The following is a 15,895-nucleotide window of genomic DNA, read 5'->3' on the forward strand; positions in this document are numbered from 1 at the left end:
GTGGACTTACTTTTAAGGACTCTATCACATGTTCTCAATATTTATTGCTTGCTTGCTTATCTATCTATCTATCTATTTCTGACTGTTTTTGCATAGCTTGTTGACTTTTGCACACTGGTTGTCTACCCTGTTGGTGTGGTCTTTCATTGATTGTCTTTTCTCCTTGGAGTGACGGAGGATGAGAGGTGACCTGATAGAAGTGTATAAGATGATGACAGGCATTGATCGTGTGGATAGTCAGAGGTTTTTTCCCAGAGCTGGAATGGCTAACACAAGAGGGCACAATTTTAAGATGCTTGGAAGTAGGTACAGAGGAGATGTCAGGGATAAGTTTTTTATGCAGAGAGTGGTGAGTGCGTGGAATGGGCTGCTGGCGACAGTGGTGGAGGTGGATACAAAAGCATCTTTTAAGAGACTCCTGAATAGGTACATGAAGCTTAGAAAAATAGAGGGCTATGGGTAACCCTAGGTAATTTTTAAAATATGTACATGTTCGGCACAGCATTGTGGGCTGAAGGGCCTGTATTGTGCTGTAGGTTTTCTATGTTTCTATGGTTCTATTATGGGTATTGATTTATTCAAAATTCAAAGTTCAAAGTAACTTTTATTATCAAAGTACATATGTCACCACATACAACCCCGATTCATTTTCCTGCGGGCATACTCAGCAGATCTATAGAATAGTGACTATAATAGGATCAATGGAAGTTCAACTAGAGTGCAGAGACAACAAATTGTGCATGTGCAAATGTAAGTAAATACTGATAAATAAAGAGAATATGAAATAACAAAACAAAGAGTCCTTAAAATGAGATCACTGCTTGTGGGGAAACCTCAATGGATGGGCAAGTGAGTGTATTTATCCCTTTTTTGTTCAGGAACCTGATGGTTGTGGGGTGGTAACTGTTCCTGAACATACAAGTGCACATCCTGAGGCTCTTGTACATTCTAGCTGGTGGCTAACAGCAAGAAAAGATCATGGCCTGGGTGGTGAGGATGGCGGATGATGCTTTCCTATGATGGTGTTTCACGTAAATGTGTTTAATGGCTGTGAGGGCTTTACTCATGGTACTGGGTCAAATCCACTGCCTTTAGTAGGATTTTCCCTTCACAGGCATTGGCGTTTTGATACTAGATGCAGCTAGTCAATACACTCGCCACTACGCAACTATAGAAGTTTGTCAAAGTTTTAGCTGTCATGCCGAAACTCCACATACTCAGGAAGCAGAGGTGCTGCCATGCTTTCTTCACAATTGCACTTATGTGCTGGGTCCAGGACAGGTCCTCTGAAATAATAATATCCAAGAATTTAAAGCTGTTAATCCTTTCCACCTCCGATGAGGACTGGCTCATGGACCTCTGGTTTCCCTCTTATGAAGTCTACAATCAGTTCTTTGTCTAGCTGATACTAGTTAGATGTTGTTATTATGACACCACTCAACCAAATTTTCAATCTCCCTCCTGTATGCTGATTCATCACCAACTTTGATTTAGCCCACTACAGTGGTGTCATCAGCAAACTTGAATATGGTATTGGAGCTATGCTTAGTGACACAGACATAGGTATAAACTGAGTAGAAGAGGGGGCTAAGCACCTGTCCTGATAGAAATTATGGAGGAGATGCTGTTGCACAAGGAGGCAATGAAGCCAGAGAGTTTATTAATTAGTTTTGAGGGGAAGATGGTATTACGTAAAAACTGAGCTGTAGTTGATAAAGAGCTACCTGATGTATGCACCTTTGCTGTCCAGATGTTCCAGGGTTGTGTGAAGAACCAGTGAGATGCCACCCACTGTGGACCTGCTGCTCTGGTAGGCAAATTGGAGCAGATCCAAGTTGCCCCTCGGGTAGGAGCTGATATGCTTCATCATTAGCCTCTCAAAACCTTTCATCACTGTCGATGTAAGTGCAACTGGATGATGGTCACTAAGGCAGGTCACCACACTCTTCTTGGGCACCGTTATACTGTAATTAAATACTTGAAGCGGGTGGGTGCCACACACTACCAGAGTGAGAGGTTAAAGGTATCAGTGAACACACCAGCCAGTTGATCAGCTCAGATCTTTAGCACATGGCCAGGTACCCTATCCAATCCTGATGCTTTCCTTGGATTTACTCTTCTGAAGGCAGCCTGCACATCAGCTTTAGATACTGAGATCAAAGGATCATTGGGAGATGTGGGGGTTCACGTTGGTTTGTTAATATTCTGATGGTCAAAGCAAGCACAGAAGGCACTGAGCTCATATGGAAGCAAAGCACTGCTGTCCCCATGTCATTTGATTTAACTTTGTAGGAGGTTATCGTATTCAAACCCTGCTACAGCTGTCAAGCATCTTTTGTTGCTTCCAATTTGGTCCTGAATCTCCAGTTCGCCCATGGATAGCTTTCTGAAGATCATACCTGCACCTCTTGTAGCATTTTTGGTCTCCAGACTTAAATGCCTCTGATCTAGCCCTCAGCAAATTTTGGATCTCATAGTTCACCTAGGGCTTCTGATTGGGGAAGACTCTGAACGATTTAGTGGGACAATGGTGTATTCATTCAGATCTTTAGATAACTGCCTGAACATGGCCCAGAACACTGACTTAAAGCAATCCTGTAATTGTTCCTCTGCCTCCCACGATCACCTCATAGCTGTCTTAAATCTCTGGAGCCTTGCCTTTTAGACTCTGCCCACAAGTACAAATATGAGTATGCCAAGAAAATGAATCTCAGGATTGTATATACTGACATGTATATACTTCAATAGTAAATTTACTTTGAACTTTGAAGTCATAAATAAATATTGGTCAAGATATAAATTCGGTCAAAGTGAAATTTATAGATTATAGTTCATGAGGGATGATTTATACAAGAATTGAATGTATAATGATTTCACAGAGGAGATAGTTGAGAGGTAATAGAAAGCAACAGGCAGTAAGGAATATAAGTGAGGAAGGTTGCTGCGATAGACAAGGCTGTTGCTAGCTTCCTGCTGCGGGTTTTAAAAGCAGTTGTAACCTTTCATCTCTGTAGAGCCTAGAGAATTTCAGTTTTACTGATGGAACTCTGGAGAACATTGTGTGGGTTTAAACAGCAATGGATAGAGATGTACGGCAGATGAACGTTGGCTGATATTCGTGTTTATACTCTCAGGGCTCCTTCCATTCCATCAATTTTTTGTCCATCTGTATATTCCACTTCCTCTTAAACACATTTATACCTCTTATCTCAACAGTTCCTTTTGGCAATAGCTCCACATTCTAACCACACAATGAGGAAAGAAGTTTCTCCCGAACTTGCCAATGCAGTCAATAACATGCATCCTATATTTAAGATCCTAATTTTGGGGTCACCATTATGTAATAACTCTTCTCTGTGTACCTTAGCAGACACTTTTGCAGTCTTAAAGGCTTCAAACTGCTCAGCTCCCCTGGTCACTTATTCTTACAGTTCTGCTAATTTCCTTGCTAACTGTTCATGCACCTTTATCAATGTCTCTGTATTTTTACAATTTAGCAAGAACCACCATTTGGGAATACTGTAAATGTGGCTGAACCAAATTTGAAGACATATGCAATGTACTCACTTCAATAATCAATTCCTCTACAAATGGATCCCAGTTCCAAATTTGTTTTATTTTGAACAGCTGTATTAACTAATGATGCTTTGTTAGTGATCATTGTGTCAATACCCTGAAATCATCTTGTTTCTTCATTCAATTTGAACACACATTTTGAGTAGTATGGAGCTCACTTATTTTCCCTAGACAGACTTCAAACTTCCAATAAGCAAGGGGGCTAATTTGCATATGGGCTTGAGTACAGAAGCACAGTGTTTGCTTCAACGTGAATCCTGGAAGTTTCAAAACTCTTCAAATTAGGAAATCACAATGCATCGACATTGATAACAGATGACAATGAAAGGATGTTGCAGAATTTTCAACAGCCTGAATAGAAATTTCATATAAAACATAGAAAATGACTGCTGATCCTAAGAGCACCTTAATGGTCAGTCGAATACATGGATAAGAATTAAAGCCGTACACAGGTCAGAGATAATAAGGGTAGGGTCATTCCCTTTCCTGAGTAACCTCCATGGGCCTGCAACTGCTTAGGTTACCAGCTCTTTTTAATTAGTGAGACCGAAACCTGTTACGTTTTGTTTGCAGTTAAGTTGTAATAAAAGAACACAAATGCTGGCTGTGAAATATCTGGTAAAATACTCAAATATGGATGAACCATAATCCCAACATTTATTGACACTGGGATGATAGCGTAGTAAGCTTGCCATCTTGTGTTTTAAAAGCCCAAGATGTTAAATTGCTTTCAAATAGTATTAGGAAAGTTCTATCGGAAAGGCAGCCTTTTCTACTCCAGCTTCCCATCGGTGTAACTGATTTTGAAACTGGTATGTAGCAACTTTCATTTCTCTGATGTTTCAGGAAACAAAGCAGTACTAACACCATGCCTTCACATGAAGCATTTGAAGTAACATTATTTGTCTAACCTTCCCACTGTAACATCAAACTGGCATACTTAGAATGGGAAAAATCTTCCCAAATCAGCAAAATGCTTACCAACAAACAAATTGCATTGAAAAGACAAAAACATTTAGACCTTTCCAGCACACAAAATCCAAAAGCTTCATCATTTGCTTAAATTAAGAAGCACAATATTAAGACTTTATTTATGAAGATCTGTTAATTAGCCAATAAACCACTCTGTAAGGGCTCTGAAATATTAGTGTTTAGCATTATTCCCCACAACAATAAAATAAGGGCAGAGGCGGTGTTAAATGACTGAAAGGATGTTAAAAATAACAGCTCTTATATGTTGCCTCCAGAAAATGGAAACATACATCCTTTCTACAAATAGGAACAGATAATGCTGGAAATAAGATTAAAGTTTCAGTTTGATTACTTTTCATCAGAACTAGGAAATGTTAGAAACCAGACATGTTTTAAGTTGCTGAGAATGGAAGCGGGGAGAAACTATGGAGGTCAAGAAACAATGAATGGTGTCAGCTGTATGACAGAGTCAAAGGCTTGCTAATTGCAGTTGATTTGATGAGCAAATAGAAGAACAAGGACACTAATAAGAAACAATGTTAGAACTATGATGCATAGATCAACACTTACCATTAAAATGACATTCGAATATGCAAATTGTTTATTAATCAATAATGAAAATTGCAATCTTACCATTGCAACTGTGCTAACAAGAGAAGTCCTGAGTTTTTATAATAAGATATATGTAGATTAACTCTCCGTGAGACTGCAGTTATTGAAGCTTTTGGAGAAATATCATCTGCTGTTAAGGACTATTTACAAATGGAAACACACACAAAAGATACAGATAAAATGAAGATCAAATGAAACTTACAGACTTCCCCATTCGCTGAAAATTAAAAAAAAGACAAAAGTTACTGCAAAGTTGAAACATTGAAATCACACGTTTCTAATTTCGGAAAGAGCTAAGGGTAATTAATATAATAAAAAGATGACATCATAAACATACTAACATTCCTCTTATTTGGGTGCAGATTCCCTTGTAGCTGAGGTGCATTAAATTGGAATTGTTCTGCTAGGTTCAATCATGATCAACCCTTCACCCTGCCCATGTTTACCACCTGCACTTTTCCTGTCACTAGACGAAGCCGGACCTCCGGGATTGAGCTGAACTGCAAATGGATGAGGCCCTGAGTGGCAGCTAGAACCTGCACCAGTTTCTGATGCCTTTCTTCCCCAGCTCACCATTGGCAAATCAGGGACATTTAAAATTGGTTCAAACAGATTTAAATAATGTTAAAAATAAAAAAGTAGATAAACTTTAAAAAACCATAACATATTCAAAATTAATTGAAAATTACCTTCTCAGCAAACCACAAAGTTTGCAGTTCTATAGAATTGCTGGACAAGGGAAAAACCTATCTTCTCCTAGTACAGCTGTTATCTTGCCTTATTGCCCTGCTCTTTCCCTGCTGCCCTATAAATTATTTTCTCATAACCATGGAATTCCCATTTGGAAGGACCATGATATACCATTCCACATGCCATGAATTTTGGATCTGAACTACCATCTATGTAAGCTAGAATGTCTTCACAAGCCCTTAGTAACTTTTGTTCCAAACCTTAAATTGGTGTCCCCTTAAGTTCTTGGATCATCACAGTTGACCATATCTCACTTTCTCCTCTTTGCTCTGAAGGAAACAACCCCACTTTTCGATATTCAAAACTTTTACCCCAAATGAATGGGGATTATACTACATACATTAGCCAATCTAAGCGCAGGACCGAGTGGCTCAGTGCAAAGTGCAAGACCCTTATTCAGGAGATAAGACATTTTTTTCCTAAACAAAATGCTTGAGTCCAGCAATGGAGTAGGAGTTGAGATACCTGTTGACTCATCTCTAACTTGCCTCTGGTCTGCTATCATAGAACGGCATAAAATTTACAACATGTTATGCAATTTAACCCATCATATCTATACAATTTTTTTTAAAAAAGTCATCTTGCATAAAACCCATCTTCTAATACTTGGTCAGGTTCCTTCAAATATACACTTAAGTACAGTTTAAATTTCATGAGGGTTTCTGCTTCTATCGCCTTTTCAGGCATTGAGGTCTTAAGCAATTTCAGCCTCTGGATGAAACTGTTTTTCTGATCTCCTCTCCAATCTTTCCACCAATAACTTTAAATTATGTCCTGTAGTTTTGACAAATTAACAAGGGAACTAGATCCTTCTTGTCTGTACCCAAGGAGGGATGTAGTAGCCCTGAAGAAGGTCCAGAGGAATGTTTGATGGCTCTAATCCTGTACTCGATTGGAGTTCAGAAGGATAGGTGGAGGGGGTGGGAGAGCAGAGGGATTTCATGGAAACCCACTGAATACTGGCCACTGAATACTGGAAGACCTGGATAGCCGAAATAGAGAGGATAGGTCCATTAGCAGGAGAGTTTAGGATTCAAAGCAACACCCTCAGAATAAAAGGTCATGTCTTTAGAACTGAGATTGGAAGAAATTTCTTCAGCCAGAGGGTTGTGAATCTATGAAACCTGTAACAATGGAGAGCTGCAGAGGCTAAATAAGTGGGTTTATTGATATCAGATTGATAGGTTCTTGATTGGTAAAGAGGGTTGAGGCTTAAGGGTTATGGGGAGGAGAGAGGAATGGGATTGAAGTAAAAGTTGAAAAAAATTTGTCATGACTGAATGGTAGGGTAGGCTTGATATGTTGACTGGCCTAATTTTGCTCCTACATCTTATGGTCTACCTGCAGGAAAAAGTAAATACAGATTTTAACTCAATCTGGAAATTGTAGGAAACCCATTGATTGTGATTTCAACAATTGGGCTAGCATTCCATTCCACTCCTGGGTAAAAGAGGGCAGTCACTTGTTCTAGACCAAGCAGCCAAAGACCATCCGTTGGGTTACAGTTAGGTGGCAATGCCCTGTAGGAAATAGTGGGATTGGTGGGGTGGTGATTTAGTAAATTCAATACCAGGGATGCCAAGACTTTTCATGTACAATTTTAATGGAGAACAACATAGCCTCAGGCAAGCAAGTTTTATATCTTTAACTTCAGGTAAGCTGGTGACTTGCGTGTTTATTAAAATTTGCATCAGGTTCATATTCATTATAAAACCTCCACCAGCAGATTGGTCTCATTTACAATTATGAATATACATTACTGTTATATATACCCTAGCCCATTAATATTCTGTTTGGTAACTGTTTACCAGCAACTCTTTTGTACCCTCACCGGAGACAGATCTCATCACATTATTAAAGCTTCTCTTGCACAAAAGGATCCAGTTGAGACTTCCTGTTCACTCTAGGGACAATAATGAATGTCTCCAACCAGCCAATGTAAATCCTTCCGTTCTTTCATCCCAGTCATTAATATTCTACTCAGTCTCATTAATCAATTAGTTCAGGTACAAAATAGCCTATTGTTTCCTCCACTAATCTCCCACAGTTAACTTAAGTGATTAACTACAAGTTGTTACATGCCATCAAATATTTTCTATGTTTAATAATATTAACACAAATGCTTAGAAACAGCTTTTCCTGGATTTGCTCTAAAAAAATAAGAATTGAAAGGGATGCTTGGTTTAGTTTAGACCCCAAATGGAGTCATAAAGCACTTCACAGATCATTACAAAGTTGGCCTTAAATACAGCTGAGTTTACAAGGAATTGTACAAATCAGTGACTTTCAGGTCAATGCCAATAAATGAAAACATATATAAAATCTCTCTGGGACCATTTCTAAAAATAGCTAATTCGGGTGAATTTTAAAAAAGTAACAAGTTACACTGGGTTACTATCCAAGTATTCACGGCTTATAATTATAAGAACAATTATTGAACAAAATGGCTGGAAACAATTTTATACAGTCACATGGAGGCATTTTAAATGAAACTGATTAAGACTAAGCCTAATTCACAATTTCACTTTCTCATTTGCCCTAATTGCCCATTTCTGGGTGAAAAAGGAATACAAGCTAGCTGGTGATTGGTGAGACCAGGTGAGGGAAACATAGGTTGGAGGGTGGGGAACGGAGGCAATGAATTAAGAAGCTGGGAGGTGATATTAAAGGGCTGGAGAAGAAGGATTCTATTAGGAGGACAGTGGTCCATGGAAGACAGGGGAGGAAGAAGGGAACAGGAGGGAAATGCTGAGCAAATGAGAAGGGGTGAGAGGGTAACCAGAATAGGGAATAGAAAAAAGGGCATAGGTGGGTGAAGGAGTTAATTAGCAGAAATTAGAGATTGTTGTTTATACCATCAGATTGGATGCTACCCAGAAAGAATATGAGGTAATACTCCTCCGACCTGAGTTTAGCCTCATTGTCTCAATAGAGGAAGCAATAGACAGATATGTCAGAATGGGGGAATGGGAAGTCAAATTGAAATGAGTAGCCATCAGGAGATCCTGTTTTTTTGCAGTGGACAGAGTGAAGGTGATCAACAAAATGCCCGCACCCCCCCCCCCCACCCCGCCCTGCATCAGGTCTCACTGACATAAAGGAGATTGCATCGGGAACACCAGATGCTACAGACAACCCCAACAAACTCACAGGTAAAGTGTCACCTCACCTGGAAGCTTAAATGGTGGTGAGAGAGGAGGTGTAGAAGCAGGTGTAGCTGCTTGCAAGGACATGTTCCAGGAGGGATAAGCGGCTAAGGGAGTCATATAGAGAGCAATCTCTATGACAGCAAGGGGAGGGGGTAGATATGCTTAGTGGTATGATCCTGTTGGAGATGGTAGAAGTTACATAGAATGACGTGCTGGATGTGGAGGCTCGTGGTGTGGTAGGTAAGAACAGAGGAAACTCTATGATAATGGGAAGAGATGGGGTGAAGGCAAATAAGTGAGAAATGGAGATGATGCATTTAAGCACAGCATTGATGGTAGCAGTGAAAGGGAATGAAATAAAACGAAAGGCAACTTACGGTTTCATGTTAAAGACATCCCTCAAACCTTCTGATGATACCATTTCTTTATTTTTGTTCTTTTCTGCTGTGATTTTCTCTTTAGTCCAGGTCATGTGCACTCTTTCTGAAGGAACTGTAAGCCTGTCAGTCCCAGAGCAGTGAGCAGTTGTGTTCCTGTCATGCATCAGTTGGGCCTAAGAGATGCCAAATAGAGTAAGGGTCAATGAATTGGCACCGCCTCAGAATCGGAGAGTTGCAGGATTAGCCAAAATTGTCAGTAGTTTCTTAGTTATGTGCAACAATACTTCTTCCCTGGATATGCCAAAGACATCAGAATCTAACCAAATTGTGTGGAATTGATGTCACATTTACACCCTGACCCGATTGTGCAGTATGTTCTCTTCTTTGAAGGTTTTTCTGAAACAGTCAGTTTATTATTTACAAAGAAATCCAGTAAGTTTATGGGCCCGTTACCTGGAGCTTGCCCACAAACCATCAGAGATAATATAATCAGCATCAAAAACTGCACAATAGGACTTAATCATTAGACAACCAATGTGGCACCATATTTCCAGCATTTTCTGTTATCTCATTTCAATTTCCCCACCAATGCAGTATTTTGTCTTTATGCAAATGGGAAAAGTTGCTTTCCTGCAAGTGGAGCTCACTGCTACGGGGTGGGGGAATAAAACAGAACAGGTTCAGAAAACGTTCAGCAGATGCCTGCTGCTCACCTGCACAGCTGACTGAACAACATGAAGATCCATTGCTGCTCAGAGTTCATTCAACACAGGACATTTAATTCATTGTATCAATATCCAAAGGAGCTATTCAATCACACTCCACTGCACTTTTTACAAAGCTCTACTAAGTTTTCATTCTAGAAATTTAACTAAATGTATTTTGAAAGTTATCACTAAATTATTTTTCACCATAATTTCAGACAGTACACTCCAAATCGCTCAAAATTCTCTCTAATTATCAAGGCTATTGGCTACTGAAAAAAAATTTAATTCTTTCCCACTCAAAGTCTTGAACATACTTAGAATCAATCAAATACCATATATATGAATTCCCAAAGTATGCCTTTACTCAATCATTGAGCACTAAGTGGTACTATACTATATCAAAGTTTTCAGTTTCCTCACCCACAAGTCCTTATCTACTATTCTCAATTTAATATCATTAGTAACCAGACAACTGTCCTGAACCTTAAGAAACTTCCCTAACCATTTCCTACTCCTCATGACACTGAGTTCTTAAGACTCAGTGTGTACAAGTGTGAGTAGCAGAAAGAGAGAGGGAAAAAAACAAGCAAGAGAAAGTAAGAAAGAAGAGGAAATAGGCAGTCAGAGGAGATGTAGACTACCTCTTCTTTAGGAACATCATCAAGGTCCATGGGCGGGAATTCCACAGATGGACGAGCAGAATTCTTCCTTAACGTAGCACGACGAGACTCATCAGTAATGCTCTGAATCTGTGATGTGAGTCATTAGTAGAAGCAAACACTCACAGTTAGTCAGCAGTATTAATAGCAATTAGGAATATCCATTTCTCTTATCGACAAAGGACTACCCATTTACTTTAAGATTCTGAGGGATGTATGTAGGTGCATGGGTTATTGCACGCTACCTTCCTCCATCTCCTAGAGAATTATTGACCTCACCTGTACCATCATGACAAGGATATTTCATATTTAATAATTTTTGGTTGCCATTTCTGAAGGCCCAGGAGTAGCTTGTGCATGAGCAGCCAACACAAGGCAAAGGAAGCAATTTCAAAATATATTGTGGTTTAAGTTGAGGCTTTGCAGAGGATGCAGAAGAGGTTTACCAGGATGTGGTCTGGATTAGAGGGCATGTGCTATGACAAGAGCCAACTTGGGTTGTTTTCTCTGGAGAGGTGGAGGCTGAGGGGAGATCTGATAGAGGTTTATAATATTATGAAAGGCATAGATAGAGGAGACAGACAATATCTTTTTCCAAGGATTGCAATGTCTAATGCCAGAGGTCATGCAGTTAAGGTAAGAGGGGGTTAAATTCAAAGGAATGTGACGGGCAAGTTTAAAGAAACAAATGTGGGTGCCTGGAATGTGCTGCCGAGGGTGGTAGTAGAAGTAGGCTCATGAATATGAGGAATATGGTAGGAGATGGACATGGTATAGACACAAGAGATTAGTTTAGAGAGCCATTTGATTACCAATTTAATTGGTTCGGCACAACATCATGGGCTAAAGGGTCTGTTCCTGTTCCTATGTGATAATGTTCTATATTCTACATGCCTGTCTACGGAACAAGTGTAAGATGAGTGTGTGGGAAGGAATAAGCAGTTTTAAATATTATTTCAGTTCTGCTTTGCTTTGAGCAGGTTCAACATTATTCTCAGTAAAATTAAAATACAGCAGATTCCAGTTAATTGGGCCATTAGCTAATTGGGGCAGCCACTTACTTGGTTTAATTCTTAAACAACAAAAACAAATTGAGAAAATAGCTGGGATTCCCTTTGTATATCTGGGACAGTATACTGCTTAATTGGGGCAGGAGACCGTTGCTGAACATTTTCTAACTAGCTTCGTGTGGCCATTAAATGTTGCACTGTGCTTAGAGTGAACAGTATTTAAATAGCACCAGTTACATGCATTTGTGTTCAAAAAGCAATAACTTTTGTTACCGAGAAATAAGTAGTAGGACAACTCTGAAATAGTTTGCTCACTGGAGGTTCAAGAATTCAGACTTGGAAATGCCAGAAATGGCTGGGAATGAAAATAAAACAATTTCACTACTTCAACGATGAAGAATTTGAAGGTGTTGACAACTGTCTTGAATGTCACCTTTGGTCCCCACTGGACACTCAGGTCTCAGCTGTGGCTCTAAGTAGCTGGTTGCATGTGACAAAGACCACACCCCAGTACACCGCTTTGACAGGCCATCTAAACCATGTGAGGGTACCTGGCAGGCCTTGTACCCTTGTGAGATAAGGATATGCCTGTCCTAGCATGCAAACTCAGTTCAGGTGGACTGGACGGGGGGGGGGGGGGGCGGGGGGTGGAATAAGATCTATAGTGAGATCCAAAGGCCAGGAAGGCAGTTCTGTAATGCTGTATGGGGAGTGAAGGGCACGACAAGAGACAGAAGTAGTCATGGTCATCCACAGCAATCAGGGACATCTACTCATCCCACTAGACCCAGACTTCCAATGTCGAGAGTATGGAATTGTCCCAGTGCAAATGCTTTTCCACTTTAAAATACTCTGCTGCACAGGTTTCTTTTCATCATTGGATATGACAGACAACCACCTGTAGTATTGGTAGTGTTCTAATTTGCTCTGCATTTCATATAAATGCATAATTTGGTTGCTCAATTAAATGGTAGCTTGTCTTTTTTATACCTTTTTAACTATTTACATGAAACTTTGGCTAATTGGGGCAACTGCTTAATTGGCCAAAATGTATTGGTCCCAACGTGTCCCAATTAATATGAATCCTCAGTATTAGCTTTTTACACCAGAAGGAACAAAGTGGGAAGAAATTAAAGCAATCTTTTGGTGTCAAGTCCATACTATGGAAAAATCAAAAGTTGTCAAATAGTAGAAAGTTTAGTGTTAATATTAACAGAAGAGGAGCTCATTATCCCTTGTATAATGTGGTGATCAAATTGATAACCCATACATATTAAATAATATAGTATAATGTTTCAATTTATATAATTAATTCAATTGGTAAATTCAGTAACCATTATTTCAAAATGCAACAAACCACACATCACATATACAACAGTAATATAATGTGAATAAGGCTTTTAACAATATTTGTTCCAAAATCACTTTTGCTTCACTAAGTATGAAATCTATAAGCCAAACCATGAACAGATCCCAGCCCATGTCTACATTATTGAACAGTGTGCTCAACATTTTTCAGAAGCCTGCAGAAACTGCAGATAAGAAGAATCAGATCATGGTGCCCATGGCAGAAACTTCCAGTTCCTGTCTCAGTCGAGGCAGCATTGATGTAGAAGGGCGCAGAGTGGATAGGCAGAAAATCCAGAGCAGACAGAATAGAAGATAGTGGTGGGTGACATTTTGGATACAATAAATCAACAATCAGCAACTAGATCATAAATCAAATTCAGAATTTAAGAATTGTACAGATTTTACACAGGTTAAGCGTTTTGATTTTTCATTTTGCCATCTAGAAATTCTAGTATTTGTTTCGTGCCTTTCACAGCCTTGGGATATCCTAAATCTGTACATAGCCAATAAAATTCTTAAGTGTAATCACTGTTGTATCAATGCAATTTAAACTTGGGATCCAAAATTACCATAATTCTGGATTCTTACAGACTTCCCTTTGCCACATGGCCAACTGGGGAACCTGATAAGCAAGCAGAAAATTAATCATTGACACTGCTCTTGGAGATGTGATATCCATTGTGAGATTTGCAAAGATCATACATGTGAATTTAAACATCTCTGTATTTGTAGAATGATAAGGCAGAAAGCAGGCATGAATGCTTTTTTTGTTGTTATGGTTAATTTCCTTGATTGCCAAACACCAGTCGTTGTCCATTAAGTAAAACAAATGAATTCCAACCACATGTAAAAATTGTATTCCAAACAATCAATACAATGAACTAATGTGAATTTTGGCCGTATAACCATTTATTTATAGCTTGCTAGATTGTGAAACCCTTTATACTATATATGTATATATGCAAATTAGAGACTATGTAAGTAAGTGGTTGAAAATGAGGAAGTTAATGATGTTTAGGGATCCTATATTTGCAGCAGGTATTGGAGGGATGTCACAAAGTCTCCAACACTGGTGACAAAAAGTCAAGGTCATAATCCTTTAGTAAAACAGTGATTCACATATCTGGAAGGAATAAATCCACTTCAATTCAGAATTGATCTGTACCCTTAAATCTAGACTGATAAAGATCAAAAATCTTTTCCAAATTGTAAGCATATTTTTCATTCTTGAAGCACATCAAACAAAATATTACATTTCTAAAATATCCAGGATGGCAAATTTCTCCAGGTAACCAATCATAGCTGTGATAAAAATCACAAATCATACAATTGATTGGCTAAATTCCTTCAGAAGTCTTAGAGGTGCTTTGTCCTGTGGTTCTTCAGAGGAAATGCAAACACTGATTGTATTTATTTGGGTACTCAATCATTCATACCATCAAGCCCATTCATAAAACAAAAACAAACGATCATTATTATAGGTCTATCACGTCTAAGGCTGGATCAGAAATCATAATTATTCGATTTTAGAATGACTCAGAGTTGTAGTTCTTGAGTACTAGGCAAGCATATGCCAATGGATAATAATAAATATCCACATTCCCTATTGAAGACTCAATTTCATCATGTTCCAATAATTAGAATCACAGGGTTTCATTCTTAGTTACCTTGTTGTTCTTCAGACTAATATCCGGTCAAATAATCTGCTACTTGTTCCAGTTTACCAATCAGCTGGAGTTTAATATTATAGAGACAATTCATTATTGTTTAGCAATTATGGAGCACTTTTTTCAAGCTGGCCAGAAAATCCACACATTTTTTTTTAAGGTTGAGGTCATTCAGAGTTTAATTGTTATCTAGTCATGGGAACCTAGCAATTTGTTAATTGCTCACCTCTTTTGGCTCCAACATGGAAACTTCACTATGGCAACAAACTAGAAATTACTTCCTTCTTTTTAAAAATGAACAGGTGGTAATATTTAGCATCTGCAAACATAATAGGTTGATAGACTAATGGCATTTTCCATTTGAAGCCAATTGTCACATTTATATTGACTAAGAGCATTGTAAAACATGGAGAAAGTGCTTTTGGTGGTGGCTGATAATTTTCATTTTCCCATTAGCCTGGTAGTTCTGATTCAATGCTGAAGCTCAAGATATAAGAAAAAAAAACTTCAGAAAGTGCCATTTTCCTTAAGCTGAAGTGCTAAGCTTAGCCACAAGCTTAGTCTGACTTTGGGGACACAACACAAAAAGATACTGGAATCCAGAGAAACAAACAATCTGCTGGAGGAAAGCTAGTTATCAGTTAATTCTTCCTCGAGAAGACTACTTCCAGTTCAACAATTTCAATCTATTGATCTGCATTAGCTCTTAAATAGTAAATCACACAGAACTGATTTGTTAGTGTTGGTTCAATTGGTGGTACTAATTTTCTTAGGACAACAAACATTAAAGAAAAATTCATTTGACCACTACTCCCAACAATGACTAACCATATTTATCAGTTATTATGTCTGTTCTAATCAGTATGGCAGAGCAAAAATACAAACAGCTAGAGGGGTAAGATAGCATCTGTGGAGGTGAAAGGATAGTCAATGTTCTGGGACTTGAATTGGTGTCCTGATGCTTGACATAGGGTCAGATTCTGAAAACATATGCTATCCTTCTGAATCCATAAATGCTGCCTGCCTACTGAGTTTCCCCACCTGCTTATTTTTTGCTTCAGAC

At 38.8% G+C, this 15,895-nt stretch overlaps 1 protein-coding gene across 4 annotated transcripts in view; it reads right to left on the reverse strand.

Annotated features, from left to right (window-relative positions):
• Positions 1-15,895, reverse strand: part of LOC132378433 (solute carrier family 12 member 7-like) — a 264,974-nt gene that overhangs the window by 7,384 nt on the left and 241,695 nt on the right. For 3 of the 4 annotated variants that reach the window (XM_059945348.1, XM_059945349.1, XM_059945351.1), the window contains exons 22-24: positions 10,788-10,895; positions 9,437-9,612; positions 5,363-5,377 (exon numbers count right to left, since the gene is read on the reverse strand). In XM_059945348.1, coding sequence (XP_059801331.1) covers positions 5,363-5,377; positions 9,437-9,612; positions 10,788-10,895 — 299 coding nt within the window. The remainder of the gene's footprint in view (positions 1-5,362; positions 5,378-9,436; positions 9,613-10,787; positions 10,896-15,895) is intronic. The other variant, XM_059945350.1, reaches the window with a different exon arrangement.

Source organism: Hypanus sabinus, chromosome 20, assembly GCF_030144855.1.
Source record: "Hypanus sabinus isolate sHypSab1 chromosome 20, sHypSab1.hap1, whole genome shotgun sequence".
NCBI classification, from domain to species: domain Eukaryota; kingdom Metazoa; phylum Chordata; class Chondrichthyes; order Myliobatiformes; family Dasyatidae; genus Hypanus; species Hypanus sabinus.